Raw genomic sequence first — 23,214 nt, forward strand, 5'->3', positions numbered from 1 at the left:
CTCTATTGGTTTCTTTTATCGAACTGCTAAGTTACAGGGGACATAAACAAAGCAACATAGCTTGTCAAGCGATGGTGGGGGGACAAACACAGACACAAATATATACATACATGCATATACAGTTCTATATTTAAGAGATGAGGAATTATTTACATTATTTACATTGTTTACATTTGACGGATATTTGTCCTCCTCTTGTTTGTTGTTAACACAACATTTCAGCTGATATACCCTCCAGCCTTCATCAGGTGTCTTGGGGGAAATTTCGAACCTGGGTTCTCATTCCTAAGGTATTTTTCAATGTTATTATCATTATTATTATTATTATTATTATTATTATTATTATTATTATTCAGTTCACTGCCCGGAATCGAACTCAGAATCCGAGTTTGAGTCCAGGCAGTGACTTGAATAATATTAATAATAATAATAACATCGCAAAATACCTTAGGAATGAGAACCCAGGTTCGAAATTTTCCCAAGACACCTGGTGAAGGATGGAGGGTATATCAGCCGGAACGTTGTGTTAGCAACAAACAAGATGAAGACGAATATCCGTCAAATGTTAATAATGTACATACATATGTATATATATATATATATATATATATATATGTAGATATACGATGGGCTTCTTTCAGTTTCTGTCCACCAAATCCACTCATATGGCTTTAGTTGGCCTGAAGCTATAGTAGAAGACACTTGCCCAAAGTGCCCCGCAGTGAGACTGAACGCAGAACCATGTGATTGGGAAGCAAACTTCTTACCACACAGCCACCCCTGCACCTTGTTCAACTCAGCCACGTGTGTACAACCAAAATAATTCAGCACTGAATATATTCTAGTTTAATATTTATCAATTAAATATAAGGATAAAACCTATGAACATATATGTATATATGTGTATATCTATCTATCTATCTATCTATCTATCTATCTATCTATATATATATATATATATATATATATATATATATATATATATATATATATATATATGTATATATATATATATATATATATATAAAACAAATAATAAATGAGTATATACATATATATGTACAAGTATGTGCATACCTACATCTACCTGTATATATAGGTGCATATCTGGGTACAGGACATTGCAAACAAAACGTAGACAAAAAAAATAATAATAACCAGAGTACAGAAAACACACAGGCCACGTAGAGAACATTTTCCTTCATCAGCTGCCCCCATTCTAACACAGGCATTTTGAAGAGTTAGGGCAGGACGCATCGTTAAAATGGCTCTTCCCACGGACCACAAATTAAATTTGTATACACAAATTAAATTTGTACCATGGAGGAATGTAGTGGCAGACAGAAAACAAGACAGGAAAACAAACGGAAAAGAAAACAAGACGGGAAAACAAACGGAAAAGGCTATATGGCCAGACGTGAAAAATTATGTGTATATTGAACGCTAATATATATATATATATTATGAAATAAATGCATAATATATGTAAATTCATATTCATTAAAACACTATTGATATATGTGTGTGTGTGTACATACATGCATACATACATACATATATATATATATATATATAAATATTAAAAAATATACATACGTACATACATACATACATACATACATACATACATATATATATGTTTATATATAAAGAATCTGATGATGAAAAAGACTGAGAAAGACATAGAAAGAAGTGATGAACCCTGATCTCATGAGGTTGGGCTTGAGAGAAAAGAGGCCACATCATATGACAGAGCACTATCCTGGATATGAGACATCAAAACTATACCTGAATGGACAAAAAATAACATCAGCAGGAAATTATGATAACGATGATGATGACGATGATGATGATGATGATGATGATGATGATGATGCTGTCTACATCCATGATGGCTACAACTGGATTTCAAGCAATTGCTATTCCTTAATTTTTCTCTTAATCCTTTAGCATTCAGATTGTTTGGTCAAATGTAAAGCTTAGTGATTTAAATTGTTTGGAATTAATCCTGTATTATCTCATAACTTTGAGATTTTGATGATGTAATTGTTCATTTTTAGAATGACATTGTAGGGTAGGTGGGAGAGGCCAGATCTGGCCAGTTTGAACATAAGACAGGTAGAATATTTAGGGTGGAATTGGCTGGTTTAATCCTTTAGTATTCAGTTTACTCTGTCAAATGTAATCCTTATTTATTCACATCATTTTGAATTTATCATGCATTATCTCAGAGCTTTGAGGTTTCAATGATGCAGCTGTTTCTTTTTAGAATGACATTGTTGGGTAGGTTTGAGAGGCTGGATCTGGCTGGTGTGAACGTTAAATAAGTAGAATCTTTTGGCTGGATATGGCTGGTTTAAATGCTAAAGGGTTAAACATGAGCAGCATGGATGTGATTTTTCAGTCCTACTATGGACCTACACTTGTTTCCATAGATGTTATAACAATGGACGCCTCTTGCAACAAGTGTTCAGAGAGCTTAAAAAGGTGAGGGTAAAGACACCCTTTGGTCATGAATGACCATGGGATTGCAGCTAGAATGTTCTCCTCCGAGGCACAAATCCAGGCAAGGTTGTTTATGGAAGACCAGTAGTCACCCATGCATACCAACCTCCCTTCTCCGTGCAACCGATGTTATCCATAGGAAAGGCAAAGACCAATAGGGCTTGGCACCTGTGACATCACAACTCATTTCTACAGGTGAGTGAACTGGAGCAACGTGAAATAAAGTGTCTTGCCTAAGAGCGCAACACAGAGCCTGGTTCAGGAATCGAACTGACTACCTCATGACCATGAACCCAACACTCTAACTACTGAGCCTTGTGCCTTCACAGATACCTTACATCACACATTAACACAAGTCTTTATTCCATTCTGGAAGTTTTTATTGAGTGTTTTACCCCTTTGTTTTGGCTTTGGCTGGCCAGAGTATGAAACACATAGCATGTTGGCGCTCCATCGCTTACGACATCGAGGGTTCTAGTTGATCCGATCAATGGAACAGCCTGCTCGTGAAATTAACGTGCAAGTGGCTGAGCACTCCACAGACACATGTACCCTTAACGTACTTCTCAGGGATATTCAGCGTGACACAGTGTAACAAGGCTGACCCTTTGAATTACAGGCACAACAGAAACAGGAAGTAAGAATGAGAGAAAGTTGTGGTGGAAGAGTACAGCAGGGTTCGCCACCATCCCCTGCCGGAGCCTCGTGGAGCTTTAGGTGTTTTCGTTCAATAAACACTCACAACGCCCGGTCTGGGAATCGAAACTGCGATCCTATGACCACGAGTCCGCTGCCCTAACCATTGGACCATTGCGCCTCCATGAAACACATAATAGAGATGTTAAACATCAAGCAACGTCTGTGCCAGAATGATGATGATGATGATGATGATGATGATGATGATGGTGACGACGATGATGATGATAATGGTGATTTATACCAACAATAACTCGTGCCCTTGGTTTTGTGAGTAAATAATACATAAAGGTAAAAAAAAAAAAGGTAAAGGTAAAGTTTTCTTCTTGAGTTATGCTGATTCATAAGGGCTCCTTTCACGGTTTCCATGGCATATATATCCCCCTCCTGTATGGAACACCAGTCCATCGCAAGATTACTCACTTTTTTGCCAGCTGGGTGGATTGGGGCAACATGGAATGAAGTGTTTTGCTCAAGAACACAATGCATCACCTGGTCCAGGAATCGAAACCACAATCTTACAATCATGAGTCCAACACCCCTAACCATTAAGCCATGCACCTCCACAAATAAATACTTATGTAAGAATCCGAAAAGGCTAAGGCTTTCAGATAAAGAAATTAACCAGTTAGTATGTTCATGCATCCTTCAAAGCTTCCATCCTTCCTGAGATTCGCCAACCCTACACCTGATTTTCTCTCCTCCATACACACGCAAGCATGTATCTGACTCATACACTGTTCACTTTCCAGACATTTCTACAATACTGCATATGCTTTATCCGCACTTTTGTTGAAGTTGTAGTCCACCTGAACACTATACAATAATTTCATTATTATTATTATTATTATTATGTCGCCTTCTAGCACTTGTGCTGGTGGCACATTAGAAAATCATTCCAGCGAGGTCGTTGCCAGTGCCACTGGACTGGCTCCCATGCAGGTGGTATGTAAAAAACACCATTTTGAGCGTGGCCGTTGCCAGTGCTGTGTGACTGGCTTTCATGCTGGTGGCACGTAAAAGCACCCACTACACCCTCGGAGTGGATGGCGCTAGGAAGGGCATCCAGCTATAGAAACTCTGCCAAATCAGACTGGAGCCTGGTGCAACCTTCTGGCTTGCCAGTCCTCAGTCAAATCGTTCAACCCCTTCTCACGATGATGATGATGATTATAATTATTATCATTATCATTATTAAAATTACAATCTCTAAGTGGAACGGTAAAACTTCTCTCGAGTTTAAAATGTGACATTGTTTTTGTTAACATTCCAACAATGGAACTTTGTATCTTAGAAACCAGCTCTTTCCTTACAAGAAGAATTCAAATAATAAAAAAAAAACAGATGAGACCACACAGACAAATTCTAGGATTGGAGGTTTTTCTCTTTGATATAAACCAGCTCCTTCTTTCTAAAAGTAATTCTCATAATTGCCAAACAACACACACACAGATATGTGTGTGTGTGTGTGTGTGTGTGTGTGTGTGTGTGTGTGTGTGTGTGTGTGTGTATTAATTCATTCATATTGAATATCAAATGTATTAAATATTTCTTAAATATATATATAATGGATACAAGTTTAATGAATATGAAAATTATTAGATTTAAGTGTGTGTATGCATATATATTTATATATATGTGCATATACATTATGTGTGTGTGTTCATATACATATATATTTGTATGTATATATATATATATATATATATATATATATACACACACACACACACATACACACATGTGTGTGTGTACATATGAAGACTCACACACACAAATATATTTAAGTTAATATCATTTTATGAAAGCATTTAAAAAAAAATCACACCTATATCTAACATCTATTGAAATATTCAGAAATCAGACAGTTTTTTTATTGATAGAAATATTAAAATTCTAATAAACAATGAAAAACGTGAGGAATTCATCGAATAATTTCACTTAATCTTTCTCAATTCGATTAATATAGTTTATGGAACAGTTCTATACCTTTGTAGAATTCTTGAAATTAATTCCAATTCAATATCATGAGAGATTTCCAATTTGTGAGTGTTTGTTGCTATTTGGCGGTATCTGAGAGTAGAATTTAACGGTCCCTTCCCTTAGGCCCAGCTCACATTTAAAATTTTGGCTCAGTCCTTCCTTGGTTGTATCAACCCTATACAATTGTCTCCTTGCTTCCATAGACACAGGTATGGTTCCTAGTTCAGTTCCACTGCATGGAGCGTTGAGCAAATATATTCTACTATGGCTCTGAGAGGACCAATATTGTGAAAGAGAAAAAGTTTGACGAAATTTTATTTAACAATAAAAAAACTCTAATTTCACAACAAATTGTTTCATAGCTTAAAGACATGTATATGATTTATATTATTATATTTAATGATAAATTACTTACATGCCAGCATTAATACAAAATGTAAAATGCCAAAAATCCTTCAAAATGTTTCTCTGTCATTTCTCTTGTATCGCCCTATATATTCTATGTTTTGTAGAATGATACTTTAAGGAGCTACTTTTATGAACACTACTGGATTACTTGATTTCATATATTGTAATTTATATATATATATATATATATATATATAATAATAATAATAATAGGGATAAAATCCAAAATTACAGGTAAAAACTCAATTAAAATCAATTTATTAAAAATTAAAATTAAATTAAGTTTCACAGTATTAAATATATATAAATATATAGTTTTAGGGAAAAGAACCAAGGTTCATGAACTCATCGATGAAAATCCACTGTCACATATAGAAAAATTGTTTTAGGGACTGTATGTATATATATATATACATACATGTATATATATATGTATGTATATATATATATATAAAGTACCCTTGATGCGTTTGGTGATATGATATGCTTGAGAAAACCTGTTGAGTCAAGTAAAACGAAAATCATAGCTGTGGTCAATACCCACTGACTGGTTCTCATTCTGGTAGTGCATAAAATGCACCATCCAATGGTGGTCGATGCCAGTGCCCCCTGACTGGCTCCCGTACCGGTGGCATGTAAAAAGCACCATCCAAATGTGGTCGATGCCAGGTGTGTCTGATTGGCTCCTGTGCCGGTGGCACATAAAAAGCACTATCCAAACATGATTGATGCCAGGACCGCCTGACTGGATCTTGTGCCAGTGGCATGTAAAAAGTACTCACTACACTCTTGGAGTGGTTGGCATTAGGAAGGGCATCCAGCTGTAGAAACATTACCAGATCAGATTGAAGCCTGCTGCAGCCGCTGGCTCTCCAGACCTCAGTCAAGCCGTCCAACCCATGCCAGCATGGAAAACGGACGTTAAGCAATGATGATGATGAATTTAAGGATAAAGCCATTTTAATGATTTTATCAAGTGGCCAGCATGAAATAAAAACCTTGTAGGTAACAATTTATATTAATTTATAATTATATGATATAATTATATTAAGGGGTGCAGATAAACTCCACCAATATGCCATAAATAGACACCAAATGTCTCTAAAAACCACATCTATACTCCGTTAGCACAGGTCATAAGCAGGCAGACTCCAATCTGATTTGGCATGGTTTCAACGGCTGGATGCCCTTCCTAACAACAACTACTCTGAGAGTGCAATAGGTGCTTTTATGTGCCACCTGCACAAGTGCCATTTGTGTAATGCTGGGGTTCATTTATGTGCCACCAGCATGGGTGCCAATTTGTGTAGCACCGGTATCTGCTATGACTGCAATTTTGCTCAGCTTCATGGGTCTTCTTCTCAAGCACAACATGATGCCAAAGGTCTTGGTCATTGCCTTTGTGAGGCCCAACATTTGAAAGGAACTCAGCCACTTTGCCTCCGTATATATATATATATATATATATATATATATATATATATATATATATACATGTATGTATGTATGTATATATGTATGTATGTGCATGCATGTATGTATGTATGTATGTATATATGTATGTGTGTATGTATGTATGTAAGTGCATGTACATATGTATGTACATGCATGTGTGTGTTTGTGTCTGTTTTTGTCTCCCACCACTGTTTGACAACCGGTGTTGGTTTGTTTGCATCCCTGTAACTTAACAGTGTACCTAAAGAAACCAATAAAATAAATACCAGGCCTCAAAAAAGAAACAAAAAAACTTTTTAAAAACACTGGGGTTGATTTGTCCAACTAAAATTCTTCCAATGTGGTGCCCCAACATGAGTGCAGGCAATAACAGACTGAAATCAATAATAGATAAGAGATAGTCAACTATTGTTCACATGAAATGCGGTCTTTGTAGTGACTGAAATGTTTATTTAGCCTGAATGACTGTCTGGTGTTTTCTTTTATCTTTCTCTATGTCGTTTTTAAACTCTGACTCATTCAAAAGATATTTCCATCATGAGGGAGAGCAACATCACATAATTAATGCAAGATCTGAAAACCTGTTTTCCACTCGTTAAATTCATCTGTTCAACAAATAAACCACTTAAATTATACAATACGACCTGAGGATCAATTTGAAATAATAAAATATTGATAATCCCAGTACCAGAAGTTCTCCCCTAACACCCTCAGGACATCTGCCATTTTGGAACTTTACAAATAATTTAATCACATTTTCTGTTTTCTATTTGCTAGGATTTGCGCAGCTGTTTAAACGGTAACACAACAACATTTTCAGATAATGACTTATGACAGTCTTTTGAAAACAATAATAACAAACAACAATGAAAACAATAATAACAAGCTATTAGGATTTCTAAAGCCTACGTGCTTTTCTTGTAATTTCAACCTGTCCTTTCATCTCAAACAACCCACACTTCTGTCTCTCCCAGCTGGATAATGTCAGGTTTACCGAATGTGATGTTGCTGGCAGCAGCAACGTATTTAATGAGGAGTGTTTTAGTATATAAGACTCCTCACATACCATATCATTTACTAAGTGCCACAAGAAATTACATAACAGATTTGTAGAATCTTTTATAAGAACCATGGTTAAGAATCGAACGCTCTTACTCTTTGTGGCAGTTCTACAGTTCCTGTCTTTGGTCAAATGTCAAAGTTGTAAGAATTATTTTATTGATCTTTATTGATTGATTGGGGTTTTTTTTCCATATTTTATTAATCTAATTATGTTGTAAATTGTTTTCAAACTGCTGGCTGTTATTGTTGCTGTTGTTGTTGATTCAATATGGTAGGGAGTGATTTGAAGGAGATTTGGCTGCTATTTCTAGCTGGTTGAATGACCACATAGAAGCTCCCTCAGTTGTGAGTGTTGTTCTTTATGCTACATCCTCCCTCCCCCCATGGTATGTCTTTTAACTAGACTGTCTATTGTACATGGCACGCACGTGTCTTAAATGACACATGGATGCATTCAGGCAGGTCGTTATATCAGGATTAGTATAATTTCCTTTATGCCTACGTATGGTGAATTGCTATTAATAATAGTATTATGCAAAAGTAATGCTCATAAGTTCTTGATAGCTGCAAAGTTTTCATTTGAGAACTATGCTATTCAAGCTTTCTATTCGAACTTTACCCAAGAGTGACCTTAAAAGAACCAGTTCGTTCGCTTTGAAGAGATGCAAATTGAACAATTTTTTAACGAAAAGGTGACTTCATAAAACGGTTATAAAGAGCAAAGAGCTTACTATTCGAGTTTATCCAACCCGAGTTTGTTGTCCCAAGCTTGGGGTTAGATTGAAGTTCGAGTAACAGTGGGCTCTACTGGACGAGTTAGATAAGATAGACTTGTATTCCCTTACGGCTGATGTAGTTTAACTCTTTTGTTTTCAAGGTTTCAGCACCAATTTCGAGAAACTAGCTTTGAATTGATTTGTGGTCATTGAATATTCTTGCGAGGATGAAGACTCCTACTTTCTACCATTTGCAACACTTCAGCGCATGTCTGTTGACCGTTTTCTCTGTTTTAACTTGTCTTACAAAGTCTCTTTGAAAAATTCAAATTTGATTGCAAAGAATTCAAATTTGATGGCAAAGAATCCAAACTAGATTGGAAACATCTATAAATGTATATATATATATATATATATATATATATATATATTTATATATATATATATATATATATATATATATATATATATATTATATATATATATATATATATATATATATATATATACACACAGGGTGCAATGGGTAAATTGTCGCTATTTTATATTTTTAATTTTTTGCAATTCATTCTGCTAGAAATTTGGAAATGACATACCGTATAGCTTGGCATTCATGCTGGAAGCTCCAATATGAATATTTCAGAGTGTTTGGATGTCAATCAGAGGACATGTACCAAGAGTGATGAAAGTCAAACATCCAGTCAACATCCTCTATCTCTTTGTTTATCCTCTATCTCTTTGTTTTTTCAAGAGATATCCACATTGGCAAGGCAGCTGACCTCTGTGACAGTTCGTATTTTGTCTTGTCGGTCCCAAATAACAATATCTGGCCTGTTATGTTTGCACTTGGCAGAAGCTTTTATGCAAACGTTCCACCAAAATTCAATAAGTGTGCATATGTATGTATGTAAGTATGTATGTATGTATGTACGTATGTATGTGATGTGCATGTGTACGTATGTGTGTATGTATGCATGTATGTACATATGTGTACGTATGTGTGTGCGTGTGTATGTATGTGTTTGTGTATGTATGTATGTGTGTATCTGTATATATATGTATGTATGTATATGTGTGTATGAATGTATATCTGTATGTATGTATGTATGTATGTATGTCTGTATGTATATATGTGTGTGTATGTATATATGTACGTATATGTGTGTGTATATATATGTGTGCATGTATATATATGTATGTATATATGTATCCATGTATATATGTGTGTGTATGTATATATGCATGTATATAAGTGTGTGTATGAATATATATGTATATATGTATGTATATATGTGTGTGTATGTATGTACGTATGTATGTATGTTTTTATGTATATATGTGTATGTATATATGTACATGTATATATGTTTGTATATATATGTATGCATGTATATATATGTATATGCATGTATATATATGTATGTATGTATGTATATGCACATACACATTGATTTTCAGTTTTTCTTCTTCTTGCCAACTTTTCTATTTCTGGACAAACTGAGTCTGACGAAGGAATTTAAGATTCTGATCTCTCTCAGCACCACTTGCTAATTATTTATCCCACATATGTACAAGCGCTTTATCACCCATTATACACGCACACATACACACATATATATTATATATAAATATACACACACATATATACACATATATGCATACATACGCACATATATATATATATATATATATATATATATATATATATATATATATATACATTCAAGTATATGGTCAGATACAAAGTTTCAACAACAGCATCAACGCTAGCAGTGGTAGCAACAACAACAGTAACAGTAACTACAACAATATCAAAAAAAAAAAAAACCCAAAAAACAAGGGAAGCATGGAAAAACAAAAGAAAGAAGGAAAAGGAGAAGAAGACTGTGAAACATGGGTTGACTGCAGATTGAACCTTGAACCTCCTGCTGTGTCTCTCATTAACCTTGTCAATAAATCACAGCGGTGGTGGTCTTGATAGGAGAGACTTCGTCTTGGGTGGTCTCCTGACAACCAGCTTCACCAGAGCTATTTTTGATGATTTAAAAAAAAAAAAATGATTTGTTACCATGGAAACGTTTCCATAATCCCTATACATCGCTGCCATAACAAGTTACTCACAGAAAGTTGAGTTAGATTGGAATAAATAAACAGGAGAAAAGGTCAGCATCGAAGAGTATTCTTCAATTAATAATCTTCCATCATCTCTCTGGAAGATGGAGTGTCTATTTGAGGAAGGTTTATCATTAAAGTTACTTTATTCTATGTATGTATTTGTGTATGTATGTATGTATGTGTATGTGTGTGTGAATGTATGTATGTGTACGGATGTATGTATGTATGTATGTATGTATGTATGTATGTGTGTGTACAGATGTATGTGTGTATGTATGCATGCATGTATGTATGTATGTATGTGTGTACGGATGTATGTGTGTATGTATGTGTGTGTGAGTGTGTGTGTGTATGCATGCACGAATGTATGTATGTATGTGTATATGTATGTATGTGTGTGTATATGTATGTGTGCGTGTGTGTATGTACATGTGTTCCATATCTGCCTGTAGATACAAAAACGAATTAATCTTCAAGAATGATATGGTAATTAAGATTAAAGTTTAAATTTTCTTTTCTCCTCAAGGTAATGACTGTTACACGGGCAAATTCGACTGCAGTAAATCGGCCCCAAACTGCACTCCCTACGTGAAGGGCTACTGCTTCCAGAGTGGGGTTTTCAGGTGTATTGAACCTAAAATGTGTAAGTAGTTTAATCAATCTTGCTTTTTGGTTTTATTTCAAATTTTTTATTCTTCTATTCTTTTGCTTGTTTCAGTCATTCGACTGTGGTCATGCTGGAGCACCGCCTTTAGTCAAACAAATTGACCCCAGGGCTTATTCTTTGTAAGCCTAGTACTTATTATATCAGTCTCTTTTTGCCAAACTGCTAAGTGACGGGGACGTAAACTCACCAGCATCGGTTGTCAAGTGATGGTGGGGGGACAAACACAGACACAAATAACAAATACATACATACATATGTGTGTGGCACCTTGGGCAAGTGTCTTTTACTGTAGCCTTGGGCCGACCAAAGCCCTGTGAGTGGATTTGGCAAACAGAAACTGAAAGAAGCCCATCGTGTAACCAGAAACGTCTGTAGGAAAGCCCGTTGTAGTTCAGGCTTCTGTCACTAGAAGCTACTTGATGCAACATAGAGGGGACAAACAAGGACAAACAAAGGGATTAAGTCGATTACATCGACCCCACTGCATAACTGGTACTTAATTTATCGACCCTGAAAGGATGAAAGGCAAAGTCAAGCTTGGCAGAATTTGAACTCAGAATGTAAAGATGGACGAAATGCCTCTAAGGATTTTTCCCAGCCTACTAACAATTCTTCCAGCTCACTGCCTTAATAAAGATGATGATGGCGATGATGATGATAATAATAATAATAATAATAATAATAATAATAATAATAATAATAATAATAATAAACAATTTCAATACAGTAACCATAAGAGCATCACAGCAAACCACAGCACATACCCAAGGCACACAGATCAGCGATCGGTAGTGAAGTGAAAGCACATTATAAAAATAAAACTACTGAATAATAATAATAACAATCAATAATAATAATAATAAAAATTTCTTTATTAACTACATGGGTTTACAAGAAGAAAAGCATTATGGACAGCACAGGAGAAAACAATGTGTGTGTGTGTGTGTGTGTGTGTAGTTGTGAGGGTTTTGCGTGTAAACAAGGGTAATAAAATTGAAAAGAAAAAAAAGGAGATGAACAATGTGTAATCCTCTATCCTTTTTACTATAAGCATAAGGCACAAGGCCTGAAATTTTTGGGGAAAAGGGCTAATTGATTACATTGACCCTATTACTCAACTGGCATTTATTTTATCGACCCTTTGAAAGGATGAAAGGCAAAGTCAACCTTGGCAGAATTTGAACTTAGAACTGTGGTGATGGTGGTAGTAGTGATGATGATGGTTATGGTGGTGATGGTGGTGGTGGTGGTGGTGGTGGTGGGAGTTAAGTGGTGCTAGTGATGATGATGATGATGATGATGATGATGATGATGGTTATGGTGATGATGGTAGTAATGTGGTGATGATGATGGTGGTGGTAGAAGTTAGTGGTGCTAGTGATGATGATGATGATAGCAACAATGATGACCGTAATGATGATGTTTATTTTTTTTTATATTTCAGGCCCCAGTTGTTACTTGCCAAATATGTCATGCACCAAAACTGCACCAAACTGTAACAATGAACTTTTGGTAGAAATGTGTTTTATAAACAACGTACTTCACTGCGTTGAAAAGGCAGCACCACCACCAACAACCCCAGCACCAACTACTGTTCCGACAACTGTTCCAACAACTGTTCCAACAACTGTTCCAACAACTGTTCCAACAACTGTTCCAACAACTACAGCACCAGCACCAACAACACCAGCACAAAGTAAGTTCCTTTTGTTTTGACATGGTTTTGAAGTATTGGATGTGACACCAGATATGACATTAAATATGATACCAGATGGGATTTTGATATGATACCAGATGTGATACCAGTGACCAACTCAATATCTGCCTCCTCAGTAGCATGTGTTTGTCTAAGGCATTAGTTTATTGAACTAAAAACTCTGTTGTAAATAACAATGATGCAAAAAGCTATAAAGGACTTACTAAAGATCCGTTTAAGAGTAGATTCTCACAACATATGTATGCATTCAGGTACTTTGGAAGATGCTTTACTACCACCCTATCCAAATACATTTAGAATTTAAATGATGTTAATATTAACAATTATGAAGCCAATTTGTTCAGCGCATTTAAGAAACACACAAAAACCATTAGATTCACTTCAACATTTAAATTTAATTTTCCAAAATATTTTCGTCGCTTTGAGACCATGACCTGTTCACTGACCAAATTCCATGCAGCACGGAATATATCTGACTCTCTAATGACTTAGCCAATGACCATCTTGCATTCAAATATACAAACGTATAGTAAAGCTGAAAGTCCCCCTCCCACCACCACCACTAGTAAATTTGTTTTGTCTTTTGTCTGTAGTTATTGCTATGATTAGTATGTAATTAGTGATAGAAATACATAATGTTACTTTTAATTAATATATCTACCTGTTAATTACCAATTCTATTTCTGATTTACAGAGGAATGCTTGAGTCCAGACGTTACCAAAAACCTTGTAGGTATGATTGTTGGATGTTTGACAGTTTCTTGTGCCAAAGCAGGCTGGATACCCCTTATGGGTCCTCCATGTAGCAATGGTGCAAACTGTTGCTTAAAAAAGCTTTAACAACAATGAACAAATAGAAAATAAAGAAAGAAAGAAAGTAAAGGTAATTTTAATCTTTTTTCATCTAAAATTTCTGCAAAATTTGTATTTTTGCTTAATATTTCATTTCTATTTTTATTTCTATTTATTTTTCGTTTAATATTTCATTTCTACTTTTAGACTGAGTACATGAGTGCAAATTCACAATGGTGTAACACTATTTTATCCCTGAACACATCACAATATAATATTTATTTATTTATTGCTCACAGGGGGCTAAACATGGAGGGGACAAGCAAGGACAGATAAAGGGATTAAGTCGATTACATTGACCCCAGTGCGTAACTGGTACTTATTTAATCGACCCCAAAAGGATGAAAGGCTAAGTTGACCTCAGCAGAATTTGAACTCAGAATGTAGTGGAAGACGAAATACCACTAAGCATTTTGCCCAGCGTGCTAACGATTCTGCCAGCTTGCTACCTTAAACATCACAATATAATACTGTTTGAATAATTAGATATACAACGTTGTAATTATATACACCGTATAGATACACTACAGGGTATTATTGTTTATACAGTTAGAATACCATCATCATCATCATCATCATCATCATCTGAGGGCCCAGGTCGGCTGGGACGAGAATCTGTTGATTCCTTTCCTTGGCTTTTGAATTGCACTATAATTCTATTAACAGTAGCAAGAGGAATTTGATAATTTTCAGCAAATTTTCGCTGGCTAAGACCAGCCTCAGATTGCCCAACAATACAACCTCTTTGAAAATCTTTTTGTTCTGTTGAATTTTTTGTGCGTGGCATGGTTACTCTTTGCAAATGTTTAATATAATGGCACCTGGAATGGAAAAGAATAATTACATTGTAAATTCTACACCACTGAAAATATATCAAGATGCTTAGATCAGAAATTTTGAAAATTAAAGGTGTCTATTTACTTCCTACATGTCTGTGTGTATATATATATATGTGTGTGTGATAGGCTTCCTCACAGTTTCAGTTCACCAAATTTACATACAAGGCATTGGTTGACTTGGGACTATATTAGAAATCATTTGCCAAAGTGCCACAGGGTAGGACTGAACCTAAAACCATATGGTTGCAAAGCAAGTTTCTTAACCACACTCATCCAAGCCTGCCAACAACGTTTGTTTATGTCTTCTTATGTTTTATGTTCATATATTTTCCAGAGCAGATTAGACCGGATTGAACCAGACCAAACCAAACCAAACCAAACTAAACCAAACAAACCAGAGTCCATCAAGTTGGTTGAATCAAGAGATAAGAAAGAAATTATGAAGACTGATAAGAAATAAAATACCATCTGACTTAATTAACAAATTTTGTTTAATTTATTTGTATAATTGTCTGCGTTGAGTTACAAAGTTATTTAACCATTGCTAACCAATGTTTACCTCAGTGAACCATGGTTAACTGCAGTTAACCACTATTAGCCAGTTAACCATACTCAATCACTGTTAACTAATGTTCACTAGAGTTAACCAATGTTGACCAAATAGTTCAATACCACAGTACTTTACTCAGTGTTATAATTTAAACAATTCTTAGCCATTACCAAACTTACCTCTGATTTTTTTTTTTTTTTAAACTCAGAATGTGAAGACAGATGAAATGCCATGAAGCATTTCATCCAGCATGCTAACGATTCTGCTGCCTTAGTAATAATAATAATAATAATAATAATAATAAATAAAATAATAATAAATAAAATAATAAAAATAATAATATTAATAATAATAATAAAAAATAAAATAAAAATAAATAAAATAATAATAATAATAATAATAATAATAATAATAATAATAATAATAATAATAATAATAATAATAATTAAAAAAAATAATAATAAATAAAATAATAAAAATAATAATAATAATAATAAATATTAATAATAATAATAAAAATAATAATAATAATAATAAAAAAAACATGAAAGACCGAAAAAACTTCACTCTATTCTGAAAGAGAGCAAAAAATTTGCTACCGAACTCTTAGATACCCACCAGCTTGATCAGGTTGAAGGAAATGCGCCAACTGCTGCTGCAAAGAAAATAAAATTAATTGCAAAGACAAAAGCACATGAAAAATTAGCTAGCAGATGGGAAGAGAAAGCTCTGCATGGCAAGTATGTGGCTCGTAGCAAACAAGCTGATGTCGACCAGAAACACACGCATCAGTGGTTACGAAGTTCAGGACTAAAAGCAGAGAGTGAAGGTTTCATATTGGCTGCTCAAGACCAAAGCTTATTAACCCGGAACTACCAAGCCAATGTGATAAAAAATGGAGCTGACCCAAAATGCCGATTTTGTAACGATGCGATTGAAACTATAGACCACCTAATCTCAGGGTGTAGAGTCTTAGCACCTGTAGAATATAAAGCAAGACATGACAGAGTTGGCCAGTATTTACACTGGACAATATGTCAGCATTATAAAATCAAAACCGCTGACAAATGGTATAAACACCATCCTGAAGCTGTGACCGAGGGAGAAAATGTATCGATTCTCTGGGACTTCCCCGTACATACCGACAATACTATAAAAGCTAATAAACCGGATATTATCATAAAAGATCAGCCAAAGAAGATATGTTTATTAATTGACATGAGTATTCCTTGCGATCATAATATAGCGGCGAAAGAATTTGACAAGATCAGTAAATATAAAGACTTGCTAATAGAAATTGAAAAAGTGTGGCACCTCAAGCCGACTACCATACCAATGATTGTAGGATCTCTAGGAATGATAAAAAAAGGCACTGAAACCTATTTGAAAATGATACCATCCCTACAGGAAGTGCAAAAAATCGTGCTAACTGGAACGACTCATGTACTGAGAAGAGCATTATCGCTGTGAAAACAACATCCATTCATGAATTTTTTTTTTTTTTTTTTTCTCTTAAATACATGTTTTACCTGTGAATTTGCGTGTGTAAACTGGGAATACAAAGAACGAGTTTCTCTGCCCTAGGTGTACGGAAAACACTCGGCGAGAAATGGAAGAAAATTTGAAGAAAGAAGAAAAAAAAACAACATAATAATTATAAAAATAATAATAATTATAATGATGATGATGATGATGATGATGGTTTCTAATCTAGGCACAAGCTACCAATAATGAGTATTGATGGTAGTTAATACCATAGACCATAGTACTTGACTGATCCCTGGAGGGATGAAATGCAAAGCTGACCTCAGCAGAAATTGAACTCAGAATATTAAGCACTAGAAACGATACTGCAAAGCTTTTTTTCCTAGCGTTCTAATGGTTCAGCCAACTCACAGGCTTCGGTTTCTGATTTTGGCACAAGGCCAGCAATTTTGGAAAGGGGATGCTGGTTGACAACATTGACCTCGGTACATGACTGGTACTTTATTCCATTGACCCTGGAGTAATGAAAGTCAAGGTTGACCATGGCAGGATTTGAACCCTGAATGTAAGGAACCAAAATAAATGCTGCAAAACATCTTTCTTGATGCTCAAAAGATTCTACCCCCTGTTTATGCTTCACACATTAAATTTTGAGGGGAGAGGCTTGGTTAATACCAGTGAATCCAGCACTTGGTTGGCTGGTACTTCACTTTATCAACTTCAGAGGGATGAAAGGCAAAAACGAACTTGGCTGACTTTGAATTAAGAAGGCAAAAACATAGAAGGAATACAACAAACTATTTTATTTTGTGTTGTAAAAATTCTGCCCAGCTTCTACCTTAGTGGCTCTCATGACTTCTGATCTTAACTGATTGGAAGTGTTATCATGTATGTGTTTTGTCTTGGTATAAAAGATGGGCTACAGCAAATATTCTGCTCAATACCACAGATTTGTTTGTCAGTTGTTTGACCTTAACCAGCTGAGCATGTCCCTTGGTGGCTGACGATATGTGCATCTCTGATCATGAGCAGAAATAGTTGGGGAGCATCATAGCCATGTGTTGTGAGGAATTCTTTGGGGTTTGAATAATTCACCTTTGGAAACGTGGGTGTTTTGTTCATCCTTAAACAGACCTTATTCAGGAACCTTTTGAGCGGGATGGGCTACTCGACCTGAAGAAAATTCTAACTGGGCCCCACCTGCGAGGACATGCACTGTTTACTTTGATTATGAGGTCACCAAGTCATGCACATATGGTTGTGGTGCATGTTCCTGGTGTTCCCTCGTCAGACAGGTAGTCATGATGGGTATATTAGGCTTCGTATATTTGTACCCCAGCGTCACTTTGATGGCATGCTTTACTCTATCATTCAATAATGATGATGATGATGATGATGATGATGATAATAATAATAATAATAATAATAATAATGATAATGATAATGATAATGGCAATAATGATGGGAACTGTTGATGTCAAAAAGGTAAAATTAATGGCAAAGAAAAAAGCAAATGAACAATTGGCTTGTAGGTGGGAGTAGAAACCCCTGCATGGCAAATATGTGGTCTGTAAGAAACAACTGGAAGCACTCCCATCAGTGGCTATGAAGCTCAGAGTTACAGGCAGAAAGTGAAGGTTTCCTCTCAGCTGCTGAAGATCAAAGCTTATTGGCTCATAACTACTAAGCCAATTTGATGAATAATGGAGTAGATGCCAATTCTAGCATAAGATTGAAACCATGAACCACTTAATCTTTGGATGTAAGGTTTTAGCACCAATAGAGAGTAAATCAAGACATGACAGAGTTGGCCAACATCTACACTGGTTAATATGTTGGCAGTCTAGTAGTATAAGCATTACTCTGAGGCTGTAACTAAGGGAAAAAATGCAGCAGTTCTTTGAGACTTACTTGTATATACAGACAGGACCATCAAAGCTAATAAACTGGATATTGTTGTTAAAAACAGAAACAATAATGACTGTTGAATTGATTGATAGGAGTATCCCTGGTGATTGTAATAGTGTGCCAAAAGAATTTGACCAGCTAAGAAGATATAAAGACTTGTTTATGGAAGTAAAGAAAATGTGGCCTCTCATGGTGGTTACATACTCTCTTTTACTCTTTTACTCTTTTACTCTTTTACTTGTTTCAGTCATTTGACCGTGGCCATGCTGGGGCAGTGCCTTTAGTCGAGCAAATCGACCCCAGGACTTATTCTTTGGAAGCCTAGTACTTATTCTATCGGTCACTTTTGCCGAACCGCTAAGTTACGAGGACGTAAACACACCACCATCGGTTGTCAAGCGATGTTGGGGGGACAAACACAGACACGCAAACATATACACACACATACATACATATATATATATATATATATATATATATATATATATATATATATACACATACATATATACGACGGGCTTCTTTCAGTTTCCGTCGACCAAATCCACTCACAAGGCTTTGGTCGACCCAAGGCTATAGTAGAAGACACTTGCCCTAGGTGCCACGCAGTGGAACTAAACCTGGAACCATGTGGTTGGTAAGCATGCTACATACTACAGAGCTACTCCTGCGCCAATGATAATGATGATAATAATAATAATAATAATAATAATAATAATAATAATGATAATAATGATGATAATAATAATGATTTCAAATTTTGGCACAAGGCCATAAGATTGGGGAAAGGATGTAAACTTAGTTTCATCGACCCCAGTGCTCAACTGGTACTTATTTTATCAACCCCAGAAAGATGAAAGGCAAAGTCGACCTCGGTGGAATTTGAACTCAGAACATAAAGATGGACGAAAGGCCACACTAAGCATTTTGCCCAACATTCTAATGATTCTGCCAGCTCACCACCTTGACAATGATAATGATGATGATGATGATGATGATGATATTCAAATTTGTAAACCTGTCATGTTCTGTAAAGACAATATAAAAGACTTGAATGCTTGTCATATTGAAATCCAGATCCAAATTAAAAAGGATGGCCTCTTGCAGGAATAATTCTTCAACACAGCTGGGAGTCTCTTAGCAACTGTCTTGAAAAGACACCATGAATAGGAATGAAGGGGGGAAAAAAGTAGTAAACAAACAAACGAACAAAATAAATTGAAATAACAAGTAAAAAACAAAAACAAACAAACAAACAAACCAATAAATGATTGCAAAACAAAGAATTATTTCTAATGTAAGATCAGATCAGATCTTGTGACGTCAAACAGTCCGAGGTTTCTCATTGGCCAAAGAATGTGTTTATGGAAATTACAACATTTTGTATACAGATGCTATTTTACATACACACACACACACATATAAATGTAATATACTTGTATACCTTTTATATATATATACATACACACATAAATATGTACATACTATGTGGGTATTACATATCTATATAGACATACCTACAAATACATGCATACACAAACATATCTCATATACTATCTATATATACATATGTGCATGTGTATAGAGGTGTAAATGCATATATATACATGTATATACATATATACATACATACCTATATATATATGTAGGTACATATATATATACATATATATATGTATATATATATATATATATATATATATATATATATATATATATATATATATATATACATATATATATATATAATGTATATATGTGTGTGTGAGTATGAGTGTATGTACATATAACATACATGCATATATATATGCATATGTATGTACATATGCATGTGTGTATATGAATATATATATATATGTATATATATATGACCATGCTATATATGTACACACACTCACACACACATATATGTATGTATATATATATATATATATATATATATATATATATATATACATATATGCTGGTTTCATGATTTTGACTTTATAAATTGTTACAAATAAATGACTTACCCTGTTGTTGCACAGTTGTTGGTCAAACGAAGTAAGACGTAGGGGTGGGAGGAGCAGAATAAGGAAGGAGGCAGAGTAGAAAAGAAGTGTAGGAGTAGGAGGTGGGCCATAAGGAAGAAGGCGGGGTAGGCAGAGGAGAAGCAGGTGTAGGAGGAAGGCCATAGAAGGCATGTCACGTGATTGACTGAAGCAAAATTAATTTATTTTGCCGGTGTTTAAGGTAGGAACATGTGATATAAGTATTGTCTGTATAACTGGGGTACGGTGGTGGTGGTGGTGGTGGTTGTAGAAGTTGTGGTAGTGGTGGTGGTAGTGGTGGTGGTGGTGGTGGTGGTGGTGGTAGTGTAGTTTTAGTGATAGTGGTGGTGGTTGTAGTTGTAGTGGTAGTGGTGATGGTTGTAGTTGTGGTGGTGGTGGTTGTAGAAGTTGTGGTGGTTGTGGTGGTAGTGGTGGTGGTAGTGTTGTTGTTGTTGTTGTTGGTGGTGGTGGTGATGGTGGTGGTGGTGGTGATGTGGTGGTTGTAGTTGTGGTGGTGGTGGTTGTGGTGGTGTAGTTGTAGTGATGGTGGTGGTGGTTGTAGTTGTGGTGGTAATGGTGTTGGTTGTAGTTGTGGTGGTGGTTGTAGAAGTTGTGGTGGTGGTGGTGGTGGTGGTGGTGGTGGTGGTAGTGTTGTTGTTGTTGGTGGTGGTGGTGATGGTGGTGGTGGTGGTGATGTGGTGGTTGTAGTTGTGGTGGTAATGGTGTTGGTTGTAGTTGTGGTGGTGGTGGTGGTGGTGGTTGTGGTGGTGGTAGTAGTAGTGGGAGCGGTGGTGGTGGTAATGATTGTAGTTGTGGTAGTGGTTGTGGTGAATATTGGAATGCTGATGATAACAATAAAGAAGAACATGCTACTGCTACTGCTGACAGTTTTAGTAGACGTGGAGGCGGTGGTAAGGGTGATGACGACGACGATGATGATGATGATGACGACGACAACGACAACGACGATGATGGTTATGGTAATGGGGACGATGATGATGATGATGGTGATAATGATGATGATGATGAAGAAGATGGTGGTGGTAGTAGTGATGGTGATGATGATGGTGATAATGATGATGATGATGAAGAAGATGGTGGTGGTAGTAGTGATGGTGATGATGATGGTGATAATGATGATGATGATGAAGAAGATGGTGGTGGTAGTAGTGATGGTGATGATGATGGTGATAATGATGATGATGATGAAGAAGATGGTGGTGGTAGTAGTGATGGTGATGATGATGGTGATAATGATGATGATGATGAAGAAGATGGTGGTGGTAGTAGTGATGGTGATGATGATGGTGATGATGATGATGATGATGAAGAAGATGGTGGTGGTAGTAGTGATGGTGATGATGATGGTGATAATGATGATGATGATGAAGAAGATGGTGGTGGTAGTAGTGATGGTGATGATGATGGTGATAATGATGATGATGATGAAGAAGATGGTGGTGGTAGTAGTGATGGTGATGATGATGGTGATAATGATGATGATGATGAAGAAGATGGTGGTGGTAGTAGTGATGGTGATGATGATGGTGATAATGATGATGATGATGAAGAAGATGGTGGTGGTAGTAGTGATGGTGATGATGATGGTGATAATGATGATGATGATGAAGAAGATGGTGGTGGTAGTAGTGATGGTGATGATGATGGTGATAATGATGATGATGATGAAGAAGATGGTGGTGGTAGTAGTGATGGTGATGATGATGGTGATAATGATGATGATGATGAAGAAGATGGTGGTGGTAGTAGTGATGGTGATGATGATGGTGATGATGATGATGATGATGAAGAAGATGGTGGTGGTAGTAGTGATGGTGATGATGATGGTGATGATGATGATGATGATGAAGAAGATGGTGGTGGTAGTAGTGATGGTGATGATGATGGTGATGATGATGATGATGATGAAGAAGATGGTGGTGGTAGTAGTGATGGTGATGATGATGGTACCTTTAAAAAAAAACAGCTGGCAGGTTGTTATTGTTAATTAGAATTTCATCTTAGAATCACAAAATTCTATTTGTTCATAATGTCTTTTGCAATAAATACATTTCATATATGCGTGGGTGCGTGAGTATGTATGCGTGTGCACGTGTGTGTGTGTGTTTGTGTGAGTGTGTCTATGTCCCTTGCAGCTGGTGATAAATTAGGGCAATTATTGCACTGATGTTGTACTACAGAGGCAGAAACCTGCGTCCACGACTG

General features: G+C 35.8%; 1 protein-coding gene across 2 annotated transcripts; it reads left to right on the forward strand.

Annotated features, from left to right (window-relative positions):
- Positions 1-8,095: 8,095 nt before the first annotated feature.
- On the forward strand, positions 8,096-15,500 carry LOC106872497 (uncharacterized). 2 transcript variants are annotated; one of them, XM_014919550.3, is made up of 5 exons: positions 8,096-8,250; positions 11,467-11,583; positions 13,052-13,303; positions 14,019-14,207; positions 15,350-15,500. In XM_014919550.3, the coding sequence occupies exons 1-4, from the start codon at positions 8,178-8,180 to the stop codon at positions 14,162-14,164; spliced, it is 588 nt and encodes a 195-aa protein (XP_014775036.1). In that variant the 5' UTR covers positions 8,096-8,177; the 3' UTR covers positions 14,165-14,207; positions 15,350-15,500. The 2 variants fall into 2 exon arrangements, with proteins under 2 accessions (XP_014775036.1, XP_089195790.1); XM_089339664.1 differs by having other exon boundaries at positions 15,355-15,500.
- The last annotated feature ends 7,714 nt before the right edge of the window (positions 15,501-23,214 follow it).

This window comes from Octopus bimaculoides, chromosome 22 (assembly GCF_046866305.1).
Source record: "Octopus bimaculoides isolate indiv1 chromosome 22, ASM4686630v1, whole genome shotgun sequence".
NCBI lineage: Eukaryota > Metazoa > Mollusca > Cephalopoda > Octopoda > Octopodidae > Octopus > Octopus bimaculoides.

Excerpts from the sequence above, each read along its gene's own strand:
- LOC106872497 (XM_014919550.3), top strand. The coding sequence starts at position 8,178 with ATGGTTAAGAATCGAACGCTCTTACTCTTTGTGGCAGTTCTACAGTTC. Across the intron at positions 8,251-11,466 it reads TTTGGTCAAATGTCAAAGTT|GTAATGACTGTTACACGGGC; the intron begins GTAAGAATTATT and ends TTTCTCCTCAAG. Across the intron at positions 11,584-13,051 it reads GTGTATTGAACCTAAAATGT|GCCCCAGTTGTTACTTGCCA; the intron begins GTAAGTAGTTTA and ends TTTATATTTCAG.